This window comes from Psammomys obesus, unplaced genomic scaffold (genome assembly GCF_907164565.1).
Source record: "Psammomys obesus unplaced genomic scaffold, mPsaObe1.curated_primary_1811, whole genome shotgun sequence".
Classification (NCBI taxonomy): Eukaryota; Metazoa; Chordata; class Mammalia; order Rodentia; family Muridae; genus Psammomys; species Psammomys obesus.
The window spans coordinates 3104146-3130213 of NW_026590681.1; the positions used below are offsets into that span (position 1 = coordinate 3104146).

The 26068-nt window shown below is 39.2% G+C and overlaps 1 protein-coding gene across 1 annotated transcript in view; it reads left to right on the top strand.

Annotated features, from left to right (window-relative positions):
- Positions 1 to 25015, top strand: part of Slc17a6 (solute carrier family 17 member 6) — a 38931-nt gene extending 13916 nt beyond the window's left edge. The window contains exons 4-12 of the mRNA XM_055608372.1: positions 6804 to 6918; positions 7932 to 8019; positions 9209 to 9295; positions 12966 to 13108; positions 16571 to 16720; positions 20689 to 20821; positions 22305 to 22415; positions 22797 to 22924; positions 23764 to 25015. Coding sequence (XP_055464347.1) covers positions 6804 to 6918; positions 7932 to 8019; positions 9209 to 9295; positions 12966 to 13108; positions 16571 to 16720; positions 20689 to 20821; positions 22305 to 22415; positions 22797 to 22924; positions 23764 to 24099 — 1291 coding nt within the window. The 3' untranslated portion in view covers positions 24100 to 25015. The remainder of the gene's footprint in view (positions 1 to 6803; positions 6919 to 7931; positions 8020 to 9208; positions 9296 to 12965; positions 13109 to 16570; positions 16721 to 20688; positions 20822 to 22304; positions 22416 to 22796; positions 22925 to 23763) is intronic.
- Positions 25016 to 26068: the final 1053 nt, after the last annotated feature.

The window sequence follows — 26068 nt, forward strand, 5'->3', positions numbered from 1 at the left end:
TGTTTATATTTACCAGTGGAAAAAGTGAGACCTAGAAATATAGGTGATGATGACTCACCCAAGGGCATCCTCTGTAGGAACCTAGCTTGTATTTGAATTATCTCACTGTAACTACTGCTTAAACCCTTATTTTTATGTGTGTGTATACACGTGTGTGTGCCCACGCATGTGCACATACCTACATAGGCTGGAAATAGTGGCAGATCCCCTAAAATTAGAGTTATTGTGCTTGTGCACAACAAGATGGATGCTGGGTACTGAACTCAGGTCTTCTGGATGAACAGCAAGTGCCTTGTTCCTCTGAGTTGTGTCTTCAGCTCATTTAAAATTGGCACAATGTCAGTTTGTTTAAATGCTCTCAAGCAAAACATCCATGCTGCTTAGCCATTCTGACCAGAAGCCTAGGCAAAATCAGGCTGAAAAGTTTGGTTCTTGTTCCCCTTTTACTTATGTTAATTTTGCGTCTCGAAGACAGTTCAGTTGGTAAAGTGCTTGCGGCAATGCATCAGGACCTGTATTTGATTCCCAGAGACCTTGTGAAAATGCTGGGTGTAGTGGTAGGCTCTTGCAATCCCAGCACTGGGGAGGCAGAGACAGGTGGGTTTTTGGGACTCACTTGCCAGGCAGTCTAGCATTATCATAGCAGGATAATGCCCCAATTTGGCCTCCATAGCAATGTACACCTGCATGCAAAGGGATTTACAAGCACACAAACACGACATCTTCCATCCCAGCATGCTTCTGTTTTCCACTGTGTCTGCTCTCTGTGAAGAAAGAAAGCCACATACTGTGGGTCTTCCCCTGTAAGCAACTCCTGTATGTGATGACTAGAGTAATACCCAACATTACTAAGCTAGTGACTCTCAAGACAGAACAGACAAGATCACTGGGGTTATGAGAAATGAAGTTCTCAGCTCCACACTCTTCCACTGTGTCTTAAACAGTCTGAAACCCTGATTCTCAGAACATATTTTAGTAAGTCCTTCACTTGTTATTGTGTTTGTTGGACTGTAGACTCCACAGCACTAAAACTGTTCTGCAGCTTGTAACTTCTTTTTTGAGTCAGCCCTACTGCTGCCATTTCTAGACCTGCTTTGCAAAAGAGTCCACTCTACTTATTATTATCTACTCTTCCTGTTAGTGACTCCACGATGCTCTCAGACTATTGCAGGAACAGGTTCTACGTGTGTTTTTATCTGGTGTGTGTGTGTGTGTGTGTGTGTGTGTGTGTGTGTGTGTGTGTGTATTAGATGCTCATCCTCTGGCACCTTCAGTATTAGCACATTGCTGCTGCTCCTAGAAATGTAATTTAGTTTAGTGCTTGGATGTCTGAATTCTACAGTCAGACCCAGTGAGTACAAGTCATCATTCTCAGCTTTTTTTCTTTATGATCTTGGGAACTGTTGAGGTTCTCTGGGTGCAGGAGGGATAGCAGTAGCAGCTTTCTTTAAATAACAACTACTACAACAACAAAATCTGTTTTATTATTTGCTGAGGAGTGTGCCACGGTGCACATGTGAAAATCTGAACACAGCTTGTGAAAGCCTGGTTTTCTCTTTGCACCATGTGAGTCTCTGGCATCAAAGTCAAGCCATCAGTCCTGCAGCAAGTGTTTTTTGCCCTGTGAACCATCTCCATGGCCAGCAGCAGCTTTTAATGCCATTGTCAGTGAGAATCTAGAGCTCTGCATCAATTGACAGGCTCACACTGATGGATATGTTTTTGTGTGGCAGTCCTCACCTTCATTCTGAACATCCTTAGGAGCTACATCAGCACACAGATTTTACGCTTGCCTTGTGCAAACTAACAGTCCTTAAGTGCTTAGGATGTGCACAAAACACTTCTGTGTGCTTCGTGTATAATGAATGACCCAGAGATCTACACCACTGAGCTTGTTAACTTTGCTGTTTTGATGACAGGGAACGCAGCACAGAACCTTGAACAAGCTGTTTTAGGTCTCTTGGTGACAATGACAAAGGTGACTTTTGAACCCAGGCCACGTAAGTCTGTGTTGAAGCCATCATTAGTAACCATGGCATGGTGCTTATATTTTAATAACCATGGCACGGTAATATTTTAAGTGTATTTTAATCACTACACACTTTCTAATTTACTAAATTGTGATTGTTGACTATATGTTAATTTCACAAGCACATGGCCATTTCTATGACTCTCCACACAAGCATCCAATGTGCTTCAATGCTATGCAGCCTGTCTCCTACACTCTGTTTTCTGTTGCTCGTCGCTGCTTTTCCTCACAGTTTTCTCCTTTTTATGCTATCAACAGTTCTGTACATTTTGTTTTTATTTCTTCATAGTTCTTTGAGAGTTTTGTATTTTGATCATATTTATGCTTTTCTCCTAACTCCTTCCCAGATCCATGTCTTCTTCCACACCTGTTTAGCTTTGTGGGTTTTTTCCCCTCTAACCCATTGAGCCCAACTTGTGATGCCTGTATATTCATGAATACCTGGCCACTGGAGTGTGGTCAGCCCACCATGGACCACATCTTTAAAGAAAACTGATTCTTCCTTTCCAGCAACTACCAAATGTCAGTGACTCCTCAGTTAAGGATGGGGATTCATGCCCAACCCCACACCTATGCTGGAATTTTGTCTGTCTTGAGCTTGCACAGGTTTTGTGCATGTTTTCACAATTGCTAAAGGTTCATATATGCAACTACTCTGTAGTTTTTGGAAAACAGTTTCATTGTAGTCATACACTACAGTAAATCTTTGAAAACCTATAGTGGTTGCTTGTTTCTTCATATCTGCCTTACCTGTTTTAATGTTTTATTTTCATCTATTTTCCTGCAAGGGACATGATTTTGGTATTCTTTATGCCTGAGTAATACTCTTTTGTATAAATACCATATTTTCTTTCACCTTGCTTTTGTTGATTGAACATGTAGACTAATTTTGAATCTTGGCTGTTTTGACTAGTTATGATAAATACATGTTTGCAGGTGTCACTTTTGCATTCTGCCATCATTTCCTTCAGGTCTATGGCTAGGAGTGGTATAAGGTTCAATTCTTGTGACAGGCAAGGACTCACAAGCCAAAGAGCATATCAGCTTTCCTGTCATATAGTTATTAAGTGATGAAGGCAGAATGTTACAGACATTTACAGACCATATTTAAGCTAACATTTATTCCCTCCCCCTACTACCAATGGGTTTGGTCACTTGCTTCTGTGAAGTGAAAATCTGATCATTTTTGACACTCCAGGTCATAGATCTTGAACCCTTCCGTTTTAGAAAGCTATGGATTCATTTCTCCTTAGGGGCTTAATCATCTCGTCCTGTGTGATCATTCCAAACTTCATAATTTTATGATGTGACAGCCTTGACCACATCCCCAGCCTTCTGTCCTATCTATGTTCTTCAGGTCTCTTCACTAATCACCTGTTTTATTTTTCTCAGTTACTTAATACCTAGTACCACATGTTCAGCCATCTTCATCAATGTCCTATTTTCTGGTCCAACCACGTGTCCTATAGTGACAGTTCAGTCAAAGATGGGCTACCCACTGTTAGATAACGTTGCCTAGAGATTTAGTCATTCTTCATCTGTGTAGATGTGCTCTCTGTTTGTAGGATGATAACGACAAATCATGCTGTTCTTGGATGGCACCTGCTAAGCCAAGCACCACATAATACAGACATAATATGTAATATGTTATACACAGCTATATACACAGCTATCCATAATGCAAACGCTTCCAGTTTTGAACCATGTGGCTCATTCCTCCCTATTGGAATTTCTTTGATCTTTGTTGTATTCATCTCTAAGACCAGGACCAAAAGCTTTTCTATGAAAGCTTAACTTGCTTCTTGGTCAACCTAAGTAGAATATGATTTCCACTTGTGTTTCTGTTAGACGTGGGCAAATGCTGCTTCTGAACCTTTATTATTCTCTCTCTCCTGCAACAGGATGGGTCATTCTTGTGCTTGTTGAGTACTGGTAATATCCTAATAATGGAAGAGCAAGGGTCTAAATTAAAACCTTAGCTCTGTTACTTGCTGTTTTCTTGATCAGTCTCTCTGTGGCACTTTTCCTTATTGGTAAAATGAAAATGTGTAAAGAAAGTCTGACTCAGGCAGCTAGTTTCCTGGAAGATTGGCTGGATTCATATAGGAGGAAGTAAAATACATGCTCTGATAATCTTCCTTCCCTATCTAAGCACAACACTCGTCTCTAGATCCAGCCTCACAAAGGTTTGGCGTCTGTGAGTGGAAAAGCTTTGTCAGTCTTGACAGTGTAACAAGAGGAAGCATAAAGGCTTTCCACACAGGGCAAGAATCCTGTTGCTTCAAAATTTAATTACTCTGGTACTCATTTGTATAACAATTGTCTAAAATTAAAGAAGATCCTTATCTCATTGACCTTCAAACTTATGCAAAGTTCGAAAGACACGCATAATATATACTCACTTATAAGCAGATATTAGCCACACAATACAGGATAACCATACTACAATCCACAGACCTAAAGAAGTTAAATAACCAGGAGGACCCTAGGGAGGATACTTAATTCTCATTCAGAAGGGAAAATAGAATAGGCACTGGAAGCATTTGAAGATAGGGAACAGGATGGGAGCCTACCGTAGAGTCCTCTGAAAAATTCCACCCAGCAGGGTATGGAAGCAGATGCTAAGACTCAGAGCCAAACTTTAGGCAGAGTGCGGGTCTTATGCAAGAGTGGGGGGATAGAAGGGCTTGGAGGGGACAGGTGCCCCACAAGGAAACCAACAAAGCTAAACAAATCTGTGTCCAGGTGGATCTGCAGAGATTGATGCACCAACCAAGAACCACACATAGAAAGGACCTACACCTCCTGCTTATATGTAACCTGTAGGCAGCTCAGTCTCCATGTGGGTCTCCTAGTAAAGGGAGCAGGGCTGTCTCTGACATTGACTCTGTTGCCCATTCTTTGATCACCTACCCCTGGTGGGTGGGCCTTGCCAAGCCACAGAGAAAGAGGATGCAGGCAATCCTAATAAGACTTGATAGACTGAGGTCAGATGGTAGGGGAGAAGGGCTCCCCCTTTCTGAGGAATAGGGTAGGGGGATAGGAAGAAAGAAAGAGGGAGGGTGGGACTGGGAGGCGATAAGAGAGGGGGCTACAATTGGAATGTAAAGTGAATACATTATAAAAAAATTAAATTAAAAAAGACTTTATTTGTAATCAACTTGAATGAAGTCAATGTCCTTACAAGAAGCAATGGTAATGCTTAGAATGACAGTTTGGAGAATTAATAACTTAGAAGCATTCAGAGATTGTCATGCGCTTATAGAGCTAGAAACATTGTAGGCTAACAGGACTCTGCAGTAAAGTACACATGCAGAGATAGTGTCTTTGTGTGTACTGTGGGTAAATTAATACCTGAGATGATGGGTCCGTTAGTGGCCTTGAAGTTACAGCCTTCGTGGTCTGAGCCTGGTTTCCCTCAAGTAAGCACTCATTAAATTTAGCTGTGATTGTGGTTGGCATCCAACAAATATTACATGATTTTGTCCCATACGTGATATTTGGTAATTTCTGAAGACATTTTCTGATGGGAGGGAGAAAGCTCTTGGTATCTGTTGGGTAAACTTCAGGATGGAACTGAAACATCACTTCATGCATAAGCCAGCACCCTGCAACTGAGAATTATCCCTATAAAAACACTGGTGGTTCAGAAACTGAATCTCAAGGCTAATGAAGCGTGTGAAACTTCACCTTTACTCTAACATCTACTTTAACGACAGCACCAACAGAAAGAAGGTCGTGGCAGGAATTCATATTCATAGGTAATCCAAATTACCCCACCCCCAATAACTACATGAAGACTCATGTGACGGACAAACTGGTCAAATGGTTTATATCCCTCGAATCTTAGCATACCATATCATCTCTGACACCAAATGGAACATGTCTCTCCAGCAGCCACGTAGAGGAAAGAGGAGGGGCAGAGTGTTAATGAGGTGAGACAAACTATCTCCGGTGAGTGGAGAGAGAAGCAGGTGTGGCTGTTGAGAACTGTCTGCCCCCACCTTTGACTGACATGAGAAAGCTGCTCTTCTGCAGCCCTTCATGAACATGTTTATTAAATCCGGTAGCAGGTTAATAGTCATCATGGCCCCTTCAGAAGTCTAAGTTGTTAACTGTGATATTGAATACTTCTCTGAAAAAATTGGGACATCTGTGAGGCACCCAATCCTGACCGAACTGAATGGTCAAAGTGCAACTTTGGATCCTTCGGAAGAATGTGTTCCTAAACTTCTCTTCAAGGGCTTGGTACTGCCACTCCCACTGGGGACGTGATTTTACTCCTTAGTGTTAAGATTATTGAAACTTTCAAAAATAATTAAATTAAATTAGAATTTATTTGCAAAAAGAATTTTTTAAAGTTTTCTTTTCAGTTCTTTCTTAAGTTGTGTGTATATGATCCTGCAGGTGTATTTCAAAGAGAATTTGTCCATCTCTGTATCCCACAATAAAGAACAACAACAAAGAAAGAATTGACATTAGCACATTCAGTAAGACAAACACCTGTTGTGAGATCTAACCTTGGGGAGAATTAAAGTATGATTGCTTTTAGCCCATTGTTTTGTTTACTGCACATCAAATAATGTGTAACTTTTAAGTAATTAAAGGATGATTTTATGACAGTTAGGTGATCCATATAAGAATTATTTTATTCTTTTAGGAGGAGAATATCTACTTTAAAACTGACTAGTTTTTCTTGGTTGCTTAAGTTGACCTGTGGAGTTTTGAACTGTCCAAGTCATGCTGAGTGACATCTTCCTTCTCTGTCTTCCAGGGTCTTTGGAGCTGCGATCCTGCTCACCTCTACCCTCAATATGCTGATCCCGTCAGCAGCCAGAGTGCATTATGGATGTGTCATCTTTGTTAGGATTTTGCAGGGGCTTGTGGAGGTAGGAGTTACAGGGTGGCATCATTTCAAGTTTAGGTGCAACTGCGTTTTCATCTTTATCTTCTTAGATAAATGGATATTAACTTTACTGCATAATATTAAAGTAAAAACTGAAGCACTGGGAATGTAAGGGAATCAATCAACTTGGGGCTCCAACCCAGGGCTCCATGCACTCATGCAAGACAAGTAAGAGCTTGCCTACCACTGAGCTACATCCCTTATACTTGAAAGTATTTTTAAGAGATTAATCTTTAAATTATTTTTAAGTCATGTATAGATGTGATTTTAGCCTGAGGGTATGAAGATGTGAGTGAAGGTGCCAGAGGAGGCCAGAGGCATCAAATCCCCGGGAGCTGGGGTCATAGACAATTGTAGATAGGAAATAAACTGGATTAGTTTAACTGCTGAGCCATCTCTCCACCCCTCTTGAGAGTTTTTTTTCTAAGTCTTGAAGTGTTTAGCATATTCAAAGCCATGTGGTTATACGATTAGATCTTGAGGTACTGTCCAGAAGACTTTGAAGGAGTGTCATTTGTAAACCTGAGTTTGACCTATGAACTGTTCCTTGTCCACATAGGGTGTGACGGAAATAGAGAAATAATGTAACTATAAAAACACCGAGAGAACTCTTCTTTCTTCCAAAATGGAAAAGCATGATAGACTCAAAATTATAGAAAGGGCCAATTATTTTTAATGTCAGTTTCTAGATGGCTGAACTCCTATATAGGGTCCTTGTATTTGGGGGTCAATCAGTGAAGTGCCTTACAAAAAGTTGTCCAAATTTCACAAAATGTTTGGTAGACAGTCTTATCTTTTGCTTTAAGAAAATTAGGGTGAGAGAAAAGCCTAATGGGTGGGGGCATCTGAAAAGAGTGTCTGCAGTTATGGTCTGGGCAAAGTGTTTCGAATGGGATTCCATGGGTTTAGTAAGAGCCTGTTTGTAACATTTGATTAGAAACAGGCCCAGTGGAGGGATTGCTAGCCTAAGTGCCCGTGTCTGTTTTCCCACCGCAGGGCGTCACCTACCCCGCCTGTCACGGGATATGGAGCAAGTGGGCCCCTCCTTTGGAGAGGAGTAGATTGGCTACCACCTCCTTCTGTGGTGAGCACTGTGCTGCTGAGATGGGCTAGTGTTTAGGGGAGACACCGAAAATACTTCAACATTTGATAAACACACTTACAAAAGTATCTGGTTTTGAACCTACTGGTTTAGTTCTGTAATTTGCATTGGTAGCAGCTTTTCTTTGCTTTGTATTATTTTGGCATATTAATTGGTGGTTTTAACTTTGTTTGTTTTTTATTTTATTTTTGAGGTAGCTATGAGGCACAGAAAGTGCTTAGCATAGTCTAAGCCACATAGACAGCACATTCTCCCTATGTGGACTCGGCTGGCCTTGAGAGCTGCCTGCCTCTGCCTTCTGAACTCTGATTAAAGGCATGCATCACAGTGCCTGGCCACTTCATTTATTTACATATTGATCTATGAGTCCCAAAGAGAAAGAAAAATCCCATTTCCAAATCATAACGAGAGAGAGCACAAATCCACTTTAAAGTTCAGAGCAAGTGTGAACAACCCACCAATAATAAATTAAGTCATCAGCAATGTTACTACCTGCAGATGCGGAACAGTAAGGTTTCCATGAAGGTTTTAAATATTGCCATGTGTCTCTGTTTATGAGATACTCTTTGCACAGTCGTTTCTGACAAGTTTTTAAACAAAAGTAGAAAACACTATGCAAAGATAAAACTGCATATCTGTATACAAGACAATTTGTGCCTTTCTAAAAAGATCTACGTATTTATTTATTTATTCATTTATTTATTTATTTATTATTTTATATGTCCGAGTGTCTGCATGTATGTAACTGTACCCCCTAGTGCCTTCAGAGGCCAGAAAAAGAGCATCAAATCTCCTGGAATTTGAGTTATGGACGGTTGTGAGCTACTGTGTGTGTTCTGCAAAGAGAACACAGGTCTTCTACAAGAGCATTAAGTGCTCTTTGGTATCTCTCCAGCCCACGCACTGCTACAGTTCTTTAAATCTCTGTTATGTCCTGCTACCTAGGTGTGATTCGAGGTGTGGTTCTGTGATTTTGTGAAAGGAAGTAAGGTGTAGGGTGAATATGTGTTTGATGAGGTGATGTGCATGTGCCTGCGTGCGTGCATGCGTGGTGTGTGCGTGTATGTTTGTATGCAGCTGTTGTATGTATTTGTGTGAGCCAATCCTGGTACATGAGAGAAAAACAATTATTGCTCTCATGCACTTTCTTCCCTCCTCCCTTTCCCTCTAGGTTCCTATGCTGGAGCAGTCATTGCCATGCCTTTAGCCGGTATCCTCGTGCAGTATACTGGATGGTCTTCAGTGTTTTATGTGTATGGTAGGTTACATTTATTTACAATAGAGTTATGTATAGGATAATGTAAAATGGTAGCATATAATGCACAATTTATTTACTTACTTTCTCATCTTAAAATCCCTTTATATTCTGAAAAGAGAAAAAAAAGCTTTGAGCTGTTACTTTCCTTTCATTGTTGTTTCTTGTGTTAAAGAGCAACCACCTCACTGATGGACACTTTGCAATACTTTATTAATTGCTATGCTTCTGATTAGGAGGTGAATAAAGACCTCCTGATTTTAAGATGCTGAGGTTTAAGGAGCTAGCCCCAACTCAAGTATATTTGCTGCTATTGCTTCCTGATTCTGCCTCCTCAAGTTAAGTGAGCATGGGTAGCAGGAAGATGTTCGTCCTGATAATTCATCAAAATATTTGATACAATGTCAATAAAAACCAGTCACAGAGCAGAAATGAAAGTCCACTGAGTTCCCACATTAAAATAGAGATGAGATAGTATTGCAAATATATCATGGATGGAGAGGACCTAAAACCTCTGCTCAGATGTAGCCCATAGAATCAGTCTCTGAGAGGGTTCCCTAGTAAGGGGAACAGAGACTGTCTCTGACATGAACTCAGGGGCACACTCTCTGGGGGGTGCAGCCTCTCCAGGCAACAAAGGAAGACAATACAGCCAGTCCTGATGAGACCTAATAGGCTAGGGTCAGATGGAAGGGGAGGAAAACCTCCCCTATCAGTGGACTGAGGGAGAGGGATGGGAAGAGAAGAGGTAGGGAGGGCAGGAGGGGTTGGGAGGAGAGGAGGGAGGAGGCTACAGCCTGGATACAAAGTGAACAAATTGTTAAAAAAAAATAGCAATTAAAAAAAAAAAACCAAGCTGAATGTCTGGGTGTGGTGACATGCCTATAATTATTCAGGTAGGCAGAGGCAGGAGCTTTGCTGTGAGTTCGAGGCCAGCCTGGTTTACAAAGTGAGTCCAGGACAGCCAAGGCTACACAGAGAAACCCTGTTTCGAAAAACCGAAAAGAAGAAGAAGATGATGATGATGGAGGAGGAGGAGGAGGAGGAGGAGGAGGAGGGGAGGAAGAGGAGGAGGAGGAGGAGGAGGAGGAGGAGGAGGAGGAGGAGGAGGAGAAGCTTTCCAGATTTCCCTGGAAAGGTGTCTAATATCATCTTTGGATGTGGGCATGAGGATCTGGAAGATAAAGCATATGGTACTATAGAGAGGTATATGGTTGTCTCTGAATTTGGCCACACCCATTTGTTCTTACTTTGAAATATTCTGAAAATGACAAACATGTCTCCTAGAGATAACTGACAAACATTGCTTTATAACAAGGGCTCGAGGATTCTTTGGGTACTGAAGAGCCCATTGACAGATTTTTGGATCTATGAATGCTCTTCATTGTAAGCCATATATGTATTTGCATATCTCTCTGTCTGTTTCTATCTCTATCTCTATCTCCTCTCTCTGTGTGTGTATATGTGCATGTGTTCATGCATCATGTGCATGCCAAGGCATGTATTTGGAGGTCATAGTACAACTTGTAGAAGTCAGTTCTCTCCTTCCACCATGTGGTTTCTGGGAATGGAACTCAGGTTTGATAGAAAGTGTCCTTACCTTTTGGGCCCTCTTATTGGACCCCTAGAGAGAATCGAAAATTGTTCTTTTAAAAAAATAGTATTTTAAGTCTTATTTTTTCATTAGGTTTTCACAAGGGTTTGTGAGAAAACATGGTTTGTACTTTGTGTGGCTAGTTGCTACCCTGAGTTGGCTTAGTTTATTATTTACTTAAAGAGATGATGGGACTCTAAAGTTGTGGATACATCTCAAATCTTAGTTATTTCTTTATATTGCAAAGGAAAGTTTTCTAAGGTGGGTAGGTGGGGAAAATCTGGGAGGAGTTGTGGGAATAGAAACTGTAATCAGAAAGTTTACAAAAAATATTTTCAATAAAAATATTTTAAAAGAAAAGAAATAATAATTTAAGTAAGTCATTCTGTCTTCTTGAATCTCATTTAACATTTACCATTGAGTATGAATCAAAGGATATGCAGTAAGTATTTGAAAAAGAATTACACAAAGCATGTTTGCTTGCTGTTTGTAACAAAAACTGAATCTTGAAAGGCATCTTTGTTTTTTGTTTTAAAAATCACTGTGCTAAAATTTGGACAGTATGGAAGAAGGTAATAGCTACAAAAACACCAAGTGGACCCAGGACACAGTACATGAATTTAGTCCATGGTAGGGATAATAAACAGAGTGGCATACAGGAAATGTTTGATGGGTTGGTAAGCACGAAGTTACAGGCATGCAGAACACACCACAGGAACACAGTGCTAATCTTCACCAAATGATGGAATGCTCAGTTACTAGATGCTCAGAGAGTGACACCCACTGCTCTGTGAGATGTAAACAGTATCTCCTTTAACTTTGGTGTTTTTTGGTTTTTTTTTGTCAAAAACTTATATATAAATTACTTTTTACTGGGCCTTGTAGTAAACACTGAAATCCCTGCACTTAGGAGGATTATGATTTAGAGATCATAGGACTCTGCCTTAAAAACTGAAATCTTTTCCATTTTGTAGTGGAGGTTTGGAGTGACTGTTACTTACTGAATCATATCACCAATGAATGATGCAGTGAGGATGTAAGTCTAGGAAAATCCTGCCATAACAGCTACATCTATAAGAGATTTAAACAAAATCTGGCCTCAAATCACATTTGCTTCTGTGTTCAGTAATTAAAGGGAAGACAACCCACCAGAGTCTATGTATGGTGTTAAGGAAGATGTCTTAGAGACTAAACAGACAAACATGAAGTATTAGTGAGCTCAGGAGTACTTAGATTGTTACCCAAGGGATGGAGGGAAGAGTGAGAAAGAAAAATGCAATGTCCTGGTAGCAGTGGGGAAAGCAGGATAAATCCCTTGGGACTGCTTCTCCTGTTACTGCTTACAGATTTATAATGCACAACAAAAATATGTGTTCATGGTGAGAGAGATAAATAAAAAAGAGGATTGGAAGGGAGAGAAAACAGTTTGTGGGCCGACAATATAACTTCTAACAGTCCTAAAGAATGATTAACAAAGTCTAAGCTAGGACACACAGTGTATAATCACATCACAAGGAAGTCCTTCCATGTTAATTGTAGAGGCCCATGCTCATCTACTATCATCATTTAGACTAGCAAATTCTCCACTGTTTTGCTTCAAACCTGTTTATGACCTTTAGAAGTTCTAGTCAGGGGGTGCAACAGATATTTCTCCCTCTCTTGAAATTTAAACCATTTTTTATATATTGATGGTCAGCAAATAAAAAACATATCTACTCCTCATTCTATGGAATTCTCCAAACATAATAATTTCATCTTGTTTAATAGTCTTCTCTTGAATGGCATTGTGTCTAGCATGTCACAGCTCAGTAATGGAAGATGAGATGTGTGACTAAACTTCCAACTTATGTTATTCAGTAGCTGCTTGTGAGTTTTTGTTTATCAGTGCTGCTTAATTAGAGTCAAAGATATGAACCATGGCATAAGTCTTTGAGAAATCTGATGTGAAGTCAGCTGCTCACACCACACATACCATATGGCTCTCATTGAGATTATTGTATGTCTCCAACCTCTAGCTGCTAATCGTATTCCTAACAACTGCCTTCCTTTCATCTCCTCCTTGTCAATCCTTTCTTGCAGGAAGCTTTGGCATGGTCTGGTACATGTTCTGGCTTCTGGTGTCTTACGAGAGCCCTGCCAAGCATCCTACCATTACGGATGAAGAACGTAGGTACATAGAAGAGAGCATTGGAGAGAGCGCAAATCTGTTAGGTGCAATGGAAGTAAGCGTTTCATTATGGTGTCTATACCTCTTCTTATTGCTCATCTCACCTTCCTGGATTAACTGTTACCAGTCCTTACTAAATGAAGTAGCCTGGCCCCAAGTTCTCTTTCTCTCTCTCTCTCTCTCTCTCTCTCTCTCTCTCTCTCTCTCTCTCTTTCTCTCTCTCCCTCCTTCCTCTCCCTTTCTCCCTCCCTCATGTCCATCCATCCATTCTCCCTAACCTCCCTTAGGAATGATTTCTATCTTCTTTCTTGCTTGCTAGATGTTTGTTTTGTTTTTGTTTTTGTTTTTCTCAAAGTAAAACAGATGGGTTAGAGCAACAGCACTTTTCAACCTATGAGTCTTGACTTCTTTGGCAAACCTCTATCTCCGAAAATATTTACGTTACAATTCATAACTACAGCAAAACTACAGTTATGAAGTAGCAACAAAAATAACTTTATAGTTTTGAGGAATAAGGAATAAGGAACTGTATTAAAGGGTTGCAGCATTAGGAAGGTCGAGAATAGCATAATCTCTAGCTTTCCACTTCCTATACTCCATTGCCTTCTAAAAACACTGTATCTTTCTTCTAAATAGGTTTCACATGTTCCTGTCACTTCAAAATGAATTTCAAAATCAGGTCAAATGGAAGTCAAACTTGTATTTCAAGTTCTTTTGAACATTTTTGGACCAAATTATGCCTATAACATAGCAGGCAATGCAGTCGCGGATTGTTTGTCTGAACACCACTATCACAGTCAGCACTGGTTCCCTGGCATCTGCAGCTGTATTGCCCAGAATTCCTTGGCCAGGAAGTTCCCACAGAGGGCACCCAAAATATCTCTGAGAGAGAACTGAAAAAGGAGGAGACAACACTGAGTACCAGGAACACCAGTCCAATGTGCTTCCCCTCCCCTCTTTTTAATTTTTGAATTTATGTGTTTATTCACTTTACTTCATGATCTCAGCTCTGCCCCTCTCCTCCCAGTACTCCCCCTCACACGCCCCCTCTCTCATTCCCCTCAGAGGAGGGTGAGGTCCCTTAAGGGTACCAACCCACCCTTGCACATTAGGTCCCTGCAGGACTAGGTACATCCTCTCCCAACAGAGGCCAGACAAAGCAGCCCTCCCTAGGAACCAAGAGCAATGCAAGCTCAGTTATACTGGCAAAGGTTATGTGTTTTGAGGTCAACACCCAGGATTATGGGAAGGTTTAAGGAATGTGTATTAGGGATGAGGCCCTTTTCTTTCAGAGTTTGGGAGAAAAGGCCTTCCCTGAGAGTGTTAAAGGCCTGAACTTAAATTCTAACCTGCTGAAAGACTTGCAGTAGGGGCCACAGATAAGAACTATGTTCCTCAGGGTCCAAAAGGGTCCTACACAGGTGCAACCATAGCTGACATCTTGTCCTGCTTACTTCAGTTTTTTTGGACAGATTCAAACTTTCGTTCTGTGAGCATGTCATCTGCTCTTCCCTAAAGACCTATCAGATCCACTACAATCAGCAGTGCCTGACACTGTCCAGCTCATGGCCCTGCCTTTGTCTTTTATGGTCACTTGTTCTGAGCATGGATCCAATGAAAACACAGGTTACAATCAATTGTGTGTGGCTTAGATCTTTTATGTTGTTCTCCTAGGAATATTATTAATGTATGAAAATGAGGGATCATATATGAACAAGTTGCTGTCATAATCACATTCCCAAAGCAGCTGAATAAATAGAATATTGTCAGGGTGATATACATCTACTTGTAGTTCCCAGCAATTTAAGTTTTTTATTATTTTTATTACAATTTATTCACTTTGGATCCCAGCTGCAGCACCCCTCTCTCTTCCCAGTCCCACCTCCCTACCTCTGATTTTTTTAAGGCATAAAGTAAGATAGTAGGAGCTAGGGAGATGACTCAGTGATTAATAAAGGACATTGGTTGCTCTTCCAGAGGACCAAAGTTCAATTCCCAGCACCCACAGGGCATCTCACAAGCATCTGTAACTCCAGTTCCAGGGGATCTGATGCCATTTTATGGCATCCGTGGGCATCAGGCACACATGTAGTGCACAGACATACATTGAAGCAAAATATCCATTCATATAAGATAAAAATAAATACATCTTTTAAAAATTGACACTTTTCTCTTCCTGTTGTAGTGCTTTACCATATGAAGAATATAGTTCCTAGGGTTGATAATCCTCAAAAAAGCAAAAAAGTATTTTCCCAGCAGGAAAAAAGTTGTTGACTTTTTTTTTGGCAGGGTTTCTCTGTGTAGCGTTGGCTGTACTAGACTCCCTTTGTATATCAGGCTGGCCTCTAACTCACAGAGTTCCACCTGCCTCCGCCTTCCTGAGTGCTGAAGTTGTTGACTCTTAGCAATCTCTTCAGTTATACCTTTTGCACACAGAGTTATCCTGATGCACACATTCCTGTCTCTGGCCATTTTTATATACCTGTGAAGTATTTTCATCATGTATCATCTATAGGAGTAAAGAAAAAAACACCTGTCCTTTGGAGCTTACCTATTATGCATCACAAAACAAATATTTACCGAAAGCAACAGTGTTTATTATACATTAGTGATATAGGTTTTTCTCTTTCCTGGCATTACATATATTTCTGATCACTCCAACGTGATTTCTTCCAATTCTGCATCTGAAGTCATTTTTGAAAATCTGAGTACAGATAGGTTAATACCAACAATCACGGGGTTCAACGCTTGGGAATAATTATTAAATCTGTGTCCTGTTTTGATCATGAAACACTGACTGGAGCTATTTTAGGAGATTCTTTCTTCAGCAGCTATATTTTGTTCTTCAAATGAGGTAATTAAGAAAGTGTTTGGGACTATGAGAAATAGTTTGAAGTCTGAAATATTAAGAGCATGAGGTTTAATTTTTAAAAAATATTATAATCATGTAAATCATCTCTAGGTATTTTGTTTTTATTTAGAAAAGACTCAAATGTCATAACTCGCTGGTAATGATGTCCTAGGATATATCTACTGGACCTCATCACCACAAAAATATATCAGGAACTTGTACCTCTGTGTCCTAAAATATACAGATCATCACTAAAGGTCGAGAGAATTTACATATAGATGATGGCTTAGCTAACTTCAGAGAGGGAGGGCAATATCATGGTCTCGTTTTCTCTTTCATGTCAAGTACATTCAACTTTCAACATTTTAGATATCAGAAAGCCACTGATTTGGCAACATTTTGCTTTAAAATCTTAGAAATTAGAACCCATGATTTTGGAATTTATTTTCTATGTACATGAATTTGCATACTTTAAAAACTAGACTAAGTCAGAAGATTGGTATTTGGTTTTCTTTTAATGATTATCACATGCCTAAGGTTAACAGGGAGGCTGTAGCTACCAATTAATTATCTCCTTAATTACCCATCCTATGCCTCTACAAACAGAAAGCATCAATTTCAGTCAGAAAATGCTAAAGCAGAGGAACTCTCGTTTTGGGCTTTCAGAAATTCAAGACTCCATGGAGGAAGTTTTTCACATCCATGCCTGTCTATGCAATAATTGTTGCAAACTTCTGCAGGAGTTGGACATTTTATTTACTGCTCATCAGTCAACCAGCTTATTTTGAGGAAGTTTTTGGGTTTGAAATTAGCAAGGTATGTACAAATTCACCTTATTAAAATATTGGATAATATTTATACTTAAGTCAATATTTTTTTCTTTAGCCAAAAGTTTGTCTTCTAATCTTCATGATTTACTGTAAGGAAGTACGTGTGTGTGTGTGTGTGTGTGTGTGTGTGTGTGTGTGTGTGTGTGTCCTAGTCCTACTTTTCCCCATAAACAAATACAATAACCTTTAGTCCAAGACAAGCTTATTGCTAGCAAGAAAGGTAACCCATTCTAATGGAATTGTGTTTAGGCTGCTATCAATCTCCTCTCTATGTGTTCTTAGAGATCTGTCCAATTGAACGATACACTTAACTAATCAAAAGGCTGAAAATGTCCTTGCACTTTGTTCATCCAATTTAATCTAAGGAGCATTTGTTGAGTCTATTATAGGACACTTGGTGTTATTCAGACATAAAACATAGCTTCTCTTTCCCAAATATTTGGAGCTTTGTAGTATTAGACAGAAATCTTGTATTGCCAATTCACACACACAAGGCATATAAGACATTTGTTTATAGATACAAACAGAAACAAAAACATTTTCAGATTTTCTATAAGAAGAACTCAAATTTAATTACTCTTTTTGTATAGGGATATTAAATTCTAGAAGTTTCTTTCGTATTCATGAATAACCTCATCTGGTAGACCAGATGGATAGTTATCATTTCTGTTTGACTGATGGTAAAACAAACTGAGGGCAATTATTTTTTGAGGGTAATAATTGAAATCTCCTAATGCAATATTAACTAGCAACAGACTCAGGATATGGAGACTCCATTTCAATTCCCTTTAGTGTCACACATCAGATGACCTGTACATTCAGTCACTCACTTAGCAGGTTAGTGTGGAGTGCCAGCTCTGAGCTCTGTGCCCAGCTCTCTGCTGAGTCCTGAATACATTTATCTTTGCTGGCAATGACTGTGCTGTTTCTCCTTGTGTTGCTACGTAAGTCCAGCTGGGCTTGGTCTGTTCATATTGTGTCTTTACTTGAAAGGCTATCTGAGAGCTGGGCTATAGAAAGCCTGAGCCTGGCATTTGCTGGCCTAAGAGCTCTTTTGTAGCAGCTGTTTCTAAGGAAACAGTCCCCTCTTTCTGAGAAGAATGGCTGCTATAGACTGGCTCTTCTCCCTGGAGCTGATCAAACATAGCAGGGCAGCTTTGGGACCTCTAAGATTATCACACCTCTCAACAAAGACTGCTGGAGGTGTGAGTCCATTTTCATAATCTAGGACAAAAGTGACACTCAGAGGTTATTAATAAAGCCAGGACTTGTGGTGGGCTGGGAGAGGTGCCAACTGATGATAGTGAAATGATTTTCTTAGGATTTTTTCTACAATTAGCTGAAAACACTTGAATAAAATCAGAGGCAGTTTGGAAAAAAATAAATGAACAAACATATATGGATTATTTAATTCACTTGTTATTTTTAAGCAAAAGTTGTAGTTATATTTTATATACAGTGTGGACTGAAGATTCTTATTAAGCTGGTAAAAATTGTTTTGAATTCTACAACTTACCTGAAAAAAAAATTGGAGATCATGATAGCAAATCTAGGTGTGTCCAGGTCATGTGGCTTTGAACCTAAGATATATAATGAAGTGTTGATCTACAACTTGGGGCTGATTTTTTAATCATTATCATCTTTAATTTCTTATCTATGAATAGTAAGAGCTGTTATACTGTCTTAAAGAAGTGAAGCAGGACTGTCTGGATCCTCTCTCTCTGTGGTCTAGTAAGGACACCTCGCCAGGGAGAGATGATCAAAGAGCAGGCAACAAAGTTAATGCCAGTGGCTGCCCCTGCTCCCCTTACTAGGGAACCCACATGGAGTAGGGAAGAGGACCTCCCCCTATCAGTGGACTAGGGGATGGATGTAAAGGGGTAAGAGGAAGGGAGGATGGGAACCAGAGGAGATGAGGAAGGGTGCTACAGCCAGGATACAAAATGCCTAAATTGTAATAAATAATAATAAAATTTTAAAGAAAAAAAGAAGTAAAGCAAATATGATACAAAATAAAATGCTTACATAGAAGGTGTCTTTCCCTAACCTCATGAAACTGAATATCCTATAGATAGAACTACGGAAACAACACTTTAATCTTCATTCTAAGTATGCTTATTTAGTTAAGACAAAATGAATCTGTGTGCAGGTGTCCACACACACAAATAGTTATAATATATAGGACCTAATCTATGCATTTACATAAGTGAACTATATTAGTTAACTCTCTTTCTTTCTATCTCTCTCTCTCTCTCTCTCTCTCTCTCTGTGTGTGTGTGTGTGTGTGTGTGTGTGTGTGTGTGTGTGTATTTCCCTATGCTAAATATTTTCAGCCCCTTTGAGAATGGCAAATCAGGGCAAAGTTAGTTCTAGGATAAGCATGCCCACCTTTAAACATCAGAATTCAGGCACTTATCAAATGAGATGAAACATTTGTTTCCTCTGAGCTCTTTAAGAGGGGTTGTGCTTCATGTTCTGCTTCCTGACAGCTTCAAAATATAGTTCAGATAGAGTTGCGATGCAACTGTGACCAGAGAGACACAGAAGAGGGAGGACTAGTGTATAAGCATTTGGGAATACTAGGAGGAATAAATTGTAGAATCTAAATATCCATCTTCTCCTCCTTAAATCTTAAAACAATGAGCCAACTAAATACAGTCCAACAGGGGATGGATCAGCCAGAGGATGTGTGCACTGATTATTCATAATAAGTCACTAGAGCTGAAAAGACCTACACATGGACAATTTTCAGGAATTTTTGCCTAATAAGCTAGAACTTTCCATACTCCCAAGTGCTTAAGCAGGGACCAAAATTTACCTCTCAGCAGCCTCTAGCTGTTAATTTCTTGCATTTCTGGTCCTGACTCTGCTGAAAGAGTAATAAGTCTTACTCTTAATAAATAAAGTAATAAATCTTTAAGTCTGTGCCATTTCTTTGTGCAAAGGGATAAAGTTGTTCATTCAAATGGACAGTAGATAACTGAAGCTGCTCAGTGTAAGACCTCTTTCATATGTAAAACACTTCATGTGGACACAGAAAGGGTCGCTCTAAAGCAGGTAGTCCGTATTTGTAAAATGAAGGATAACATGCATTTCATAGCTCCAATAATTCAGTCAAAATCACAAATAGTAAATTACAGTCTTTCCCTTACTAAAAGTTGTGCTTCAAAATATACTAAAGCGAGAACATCCATTCATGTGGTAACAGCCAATTTAAGCATGTTTTTTAATATGCTCTTCCCCCATTCAATACCTAGGAAACTGCTTACTGTTCCAAATTAATTGTTAAGAATGAATGATGAAGGCATTCGAGATTTGATATTGCCCTAATTTCTAGGAAATCAGTGTAGAGGCTGCGTATGAAGGTCTGCCAACATGACTACATTTGACTGTAACTGACTCAGCTGAAGGACTTGTGAGCTTCACTTGGCGTAAATTAAATCTAGGGTATGAAAGTTAGAAGTAGTGTCTTAAAATGTAAATATGTAGTGTTTCACCTTTTGAACAAAACAGAAAATGTAAATATAGCCTTTTTGAGGGGCAAGGGCATCATTTTCTCCCAGATCTCATCCTCTGCCTTCTGCCTCTCATTAATGATGAATTTATACAAACACACTTAAAGAATATGAATCAGAAAACCAAGATGACTCACTCACTACAAGATTCAGGAGGGTTGATTCATGAACTCAGAATGTTCTGAATCACAATAGAGCAATAAAAATTTTTCTTCTGTAAGAATACAAAAAAAAAAAATCAAAGTAAATTTACTTAGCTCTCATGGTTTGCTCTGTGGACATTACTGCTTATTCTAAGAGAGTGAGTGTGCATTTGGAGACAGTGTCTTGCCTTCCCTGGCTCATAGGAGTGGATGAAGATGGATACAGAAAGCCAGGCCATTCAATTTCCCACTCCCTCTAATCTCTCCTACTTTTCTCCCCTTCCTGCTCTCGTCAGGTCGGCATGCTGTCCGCGGTCCCACATCTCGTCATGACAATCATTGTACCTATCGGCGGCCAAATTGCCGACTTTCTAAGAAGCAAGCAAATTCTTTCAACAACAACAGTGAGAAAGATCATGAATTGTGGGGGTAAGTGTGCATGTGGTGGTAAGCATATGTTCCTGTTTAAAGAGCCTGTGATTTACATGCATGAATCCGATTTTCTAAGTGGGTCAAACTGCTTCATGCCTGTTAGAAGTGCACCTTTATAGTTCATTTCAAATCATTTTCCCATGGCCAGCCTCACTCATTACAAGGCACTGCTTAACAAAGCCATCTGTGTATATTGTAACTAAACCTCTAACCACTAAAACATTAGGTTAATTTGGATTTAAAAAACACATAGTAGGGGCTGGAGAGATGGCTTAGTGGTTAAGGGCACTGTCTGCTCTTCCAAATGACCCAGGTTCAATTCCCAGCCCCCATGGCAGCTCTGTAATGCCAATTCCAAGGGATCTGACACCTTCATGTGTCAGATTTTATGTGCATGTAATGCACATAAAAATTAAATAAATTACTAAAAAACACATAATAAATTCTCCCATAATCTTTGGCATAAATTATTACCATTATGTCTCTCTGAGGTATACTGTCCACATTTGTAAGACTAAGAAATGTTAGTAGTTTTGGTTTACTTGTTTATGGTAATTTTATAAATTAGTTAGTCTGAGTTAAGCTTGTACAGGTTTCATGTACACCGACACAATGGTTTTGAGTTTGTACATGAGGCTGCCCTGCTGTGTCTAGAAGAGATTGTTTTCTTGTCATCCACTGCCTCTATCTCTTATACTCTTTCTGTGACTTCTTCCTAATGATCCCTGAGCATTTGAAAGTGTGTGTGTGGGGGGGGGGGTGCATGTGTTTGCAGTATATATGTTTTGGTTAGTACTGAGAATTCTGCTGCCTCTTATTCCCTGTATGTTGGCCCATTATGGGTCACAGCGTTGATCAACATTTGCAGTAAGTAGAATCTTCTCTTATGAGGGTTGAAAGATCAGTTAGTAAATGAGTTTAAAGGTAAGCCATTAGGAATTGCTTTAAGAGTATGTTGATTTAACAGAGTAATAGTAGAATGTTCTCCTATATGGCCTATGTCCTGTCTAGCCTCAGGTTCTTGGCCCAATAATGGTGCCACATATAGGTCAATCTTGTGGAGTAGGGTTTAAGTCATATTAGTAGTTGTTAATAAAAATATATTTAGGGAACATTGCACTGAAAGGCGGTGGGCACCATGTCCCACCCCAGCTGAGGAGATGTTGGCAATTGATAGCCGCTGGGAAAGGGAGAATGGGGTGGTTTTTTTTTTGTTTGTTTGTTTATGTTTTTAAGATTTAATAAGTTGATCAACCTCCAGCGGAAAGACATATACTCAAGAATATATGGGCACCACAAATTTGATTTGATAAGTTGTAAAACAAAAAAGACACAGTTGGGTGAGGAAGGAAGTGGGGGTAGTTCTGGGAAGATTCAGGGAAGAGAGAAATATGATCAGAATACATTGTAAGAAATTCTCAGAGAACTAATAAAATTTCACAGAAACCTTTGCAATACTCTGCTGTGCTTGCCTCCAAAGGTTTCGGCATGGAAGCCACCCTGCTTCTGGTTGTTGGCTACTCTCACACTAGAGGAGTGGCCATCTCCTTCTTGGTGCTTGCAGTGGGATTCAGTGGATTTGCTATCTCTGGTGAGGGGCTTCTTCTTTGTCTCTCTATATTATATCTTGATCTTTGTTATTAATTATCTATGTGCTGGACAACTGTTGTAACATATAGAAACATCATTTAGAATTATTATTGTTCAACTTCCCCCTAATGATTTTCTTATTCTTTGTCACACTTGATCAATTCATTAAGAGAATGCTTGCTGTAAGCCATATTAAATCTTGAAAAAGCAAATGTATATCCTCTCTTTCTCAAAATGTACTTGGATGGATTTATGAAAACTCATAGTTAAGCACACAGTATGTACCCACTATCTTTTGGGAAGATGTGATCTGATGTTCTGTACCAGATACTTGCTTCTTGGTTTATGCTGTCTTGAACCAAAGCTTCTGTTTATATTTCAGGCTTCAATGTTAACCATCTGGATATTGCTCCAAGATATGCCAGTATCTTAATGGGCATTTCAAATGGTGTTGGCACACTGTCGGGAATGGTTTGCCCTATCATCGTTGGTGCAATGACAAAGAACAAGGTAGGAGCGAGAGTGGTTCCATATAAGAGATTCTCTCTTATGGTTGGAGGAAACTTTGGTGTTCTCCTTGGGGTGTTCCCTCCACTTTTATATAGGAAAGACAAATGAAACCCAGAGGACAAATTTCTATATTAGCTCTGATAAAGCCTATCTTCCTAACCATCAAACAAGGTGTTTTTCAAGCCCATCCAACATCCACTGATTATTTATTTATTTAGAAGTGTTAATTAGACAAACTAGGACATTCTACAAAATACCTGCTTCTGATGTCCCTGTTGTGACAAGAACATCACCCCCAAGCTCTACAACCCTTTGCCTCTACATTATAAAGTATACAAACAGCTTTTCCCAGTTTTATTTGACAACCTCAATTCAGATTCCAAGGCAGTTTTATGAAGAATACTGTTACTGTCAGAGAGCTGTCCTTTTATGTACATATAGGACTTCAATATTTGGGTTTTACAGATGGAAGAGATGGCTGAGATAGTGCATGGTCATCGCTCTAGCACCAAGGAGAAAGAGTCAGGTCTCAATTCAAGACCACCCTCAGTTACATAGTGAATGCACCCAACCAAAAAAGATGCAAGACTAGAAAATACTAAATGTGAAAGAATATTCTTAAACTCAGCAGGCCAAGCATGTATTTGAGATTTTATTTTCAAACTTCTACCTTAAAATGTTAAACAATAAAATGAATAGTCTTATTTCAAAGTGTTTTCATGACATGGATACCCCCCATAATAGTGCCTCATAAAGATGGCATGATGGCAGAGTGTTCTCACAGAGTAGCTTTCCAGTTTTGGAATTTGCTCTCACAGCACTGCTTTTTCTCACCACAGTCCCGTGAAGAGTGGCAGTACGTCTTCCTCATTGCTGCACTCGTCCACTATGGGGGAGTCATATTTTATGCAATATTTGCCTCAGGAGAGAAGCAACCTTGGGCAGACCCTGAGGAAACCAGTGAAGAAAAATGTGGCTTTATTCATGAAGATGAACTGGAAGAAGAAACAGGGGACATCACTCAGAATTACATAAATTATGGTACCACCAAATCTTATGGTGCCACAACACAGGAGAATGGAGGCTGGCCTAGTGGCTGGGAGAAGAAGGAAGAATTTGTGCAAGAAGGTGCACAGGAGACATACACCTACAAGGACCAAGATGATTATTCATAACGAAGCTAGTTGTTGGGTTTATTTTTAGTGTTTGTGATTAAATTAATTGTGATTGCACAAAATAATTTTAAAAATGTGGTGTGGCCATGTAAACATATCAACCAAGCAAGTCTTGCTGTTAAAAAAAAAAATAAGAATTGAAAATAGACCATGAGATTCCCATCAAGTGCAATCTGTGGAAGATGTCACATTATGTCATTTCCATTCAGGTCATTCATCCTTCTGTTTGTGATTTGAAGGTTTACTGTAGGTTTAAGTAGGTATTCGTTGGACCCATCACCATGTTAGAGAGCACAACTAAAACAGTTGGCACATGTCATCCTACAGAAGTTAGGAAGCCAAAGCTACTTGATCATGCAAATTGCACTTATTTATTTATTACACTAGACTGCAAAATATCCCAGGGATATCCTGTCTAGAGACATAGTGGAGCTGGAAAGCTGGCTAGATCCGGTATTGACTATAATCATTATGTGCATATCATGGAGTGGCTACGTCTTTTAATTGAAGAACTACATTGTGTACTAGCAGCTAGCAAATTGTACTGAATTATTAGTAGGAATGCAGAGTGTGTGATATCTTGTGATCTTCAAAAAGCTTATCTTGCAGTGTTTTGTGAAATGCTTGGGCACAAACACTTATTTTTATGAAAGAGAGCTTGTAAAGGGAGGAGTATGCTCCATGCTCTCCCATTCATTACCTGACAGTATCAAACCCTTCACATTTCAATAAAATTCAACTTTCATGTAACATATCACATAACTTTTTTTGAAAAAAAAATATAAGAAGAAATAGACTTCAATGTATTTTTTATTACAACTTTGTACTGGTTGTAACTTACAATAGGAAATGATTAATATATATATAATCATAAAGAACCTAATAAAAATTTAGTATAAATATATAACCCTTGAAATGCAATATTAACAACAAAATAGGAAATGATTTAGATAATCTTCCTTGATAACTAAAGACTATATGAAACTCATGCCACAAAGCTATATATAATATGAAAAGATAAACACTAGAGATCTATATGTAGACAATTTTATTACCTAATGTCCCATTTAAGAGATATTTGTCATGAGTATATAGGACAAACTATATTAAAATTATATCTATATCCCTGTATATCTTATACATATTCACTCACACAGACATAACAAATACTTTTCACACAGAACCAAAACAAGCATACACCTAATGTTGGTTAGGGGATTGCAATTTCTACTTTCATAGAGTCATAGAATTTTAGATGGGAAAAAAGGCATTTTGCTCGTCATTTCTTAATATAATTAAACAGGAACTGCAACATTTGTGTACCAAGCAATAAGTGCAAAGCATAAAACCTCCTGTTTGTAAATTCTTCCCATGTTGCTTATGGTAGTAATGATTTCCTTCTTTTAAAAAAGTTAACACCAGAGCTATTTATAATGTTTTGCGGTGATAAGAATGCACATCCCAATTTAATGCAAAATGTCACCTGGTGTGTTTGCCTGTCTGTTTTGGGTATTTGATCTGTTCAGTTTCCTGTGATCTTGACTGGAGGCCCTGCTACTGCAAATATGAAATATGAAGTTTGCTTTTAAATGCAAACCACTCCTGACCTTAAGGACCTAAAATTTCCCCTCTGCTTTGTGTCTCAAATATCGTGTGACCATAACCTTTGCTGTGCTGAGTGAAAAGGTGTGAACTGTCATTTTGTTGCTGCAAAAAAAGTGTTAATAAAATGTTCTATTTATCCTTTTGTAAAATCAGTATATTCATTTCAGTTTGGTGTGGTGTCCAGCTTTACAGTTTTGTAGCTTATGGATGTTTCAATGAAGACAAATGTAGAAAACACAAAAATTTCACACCAGCAAACCACACACACACACACACACACACACACACACACACACACAGAGACACTTGCGTGCGCACACAAGTACACACATGCACATCACCACCAAAAAGTCAAAATAACAGG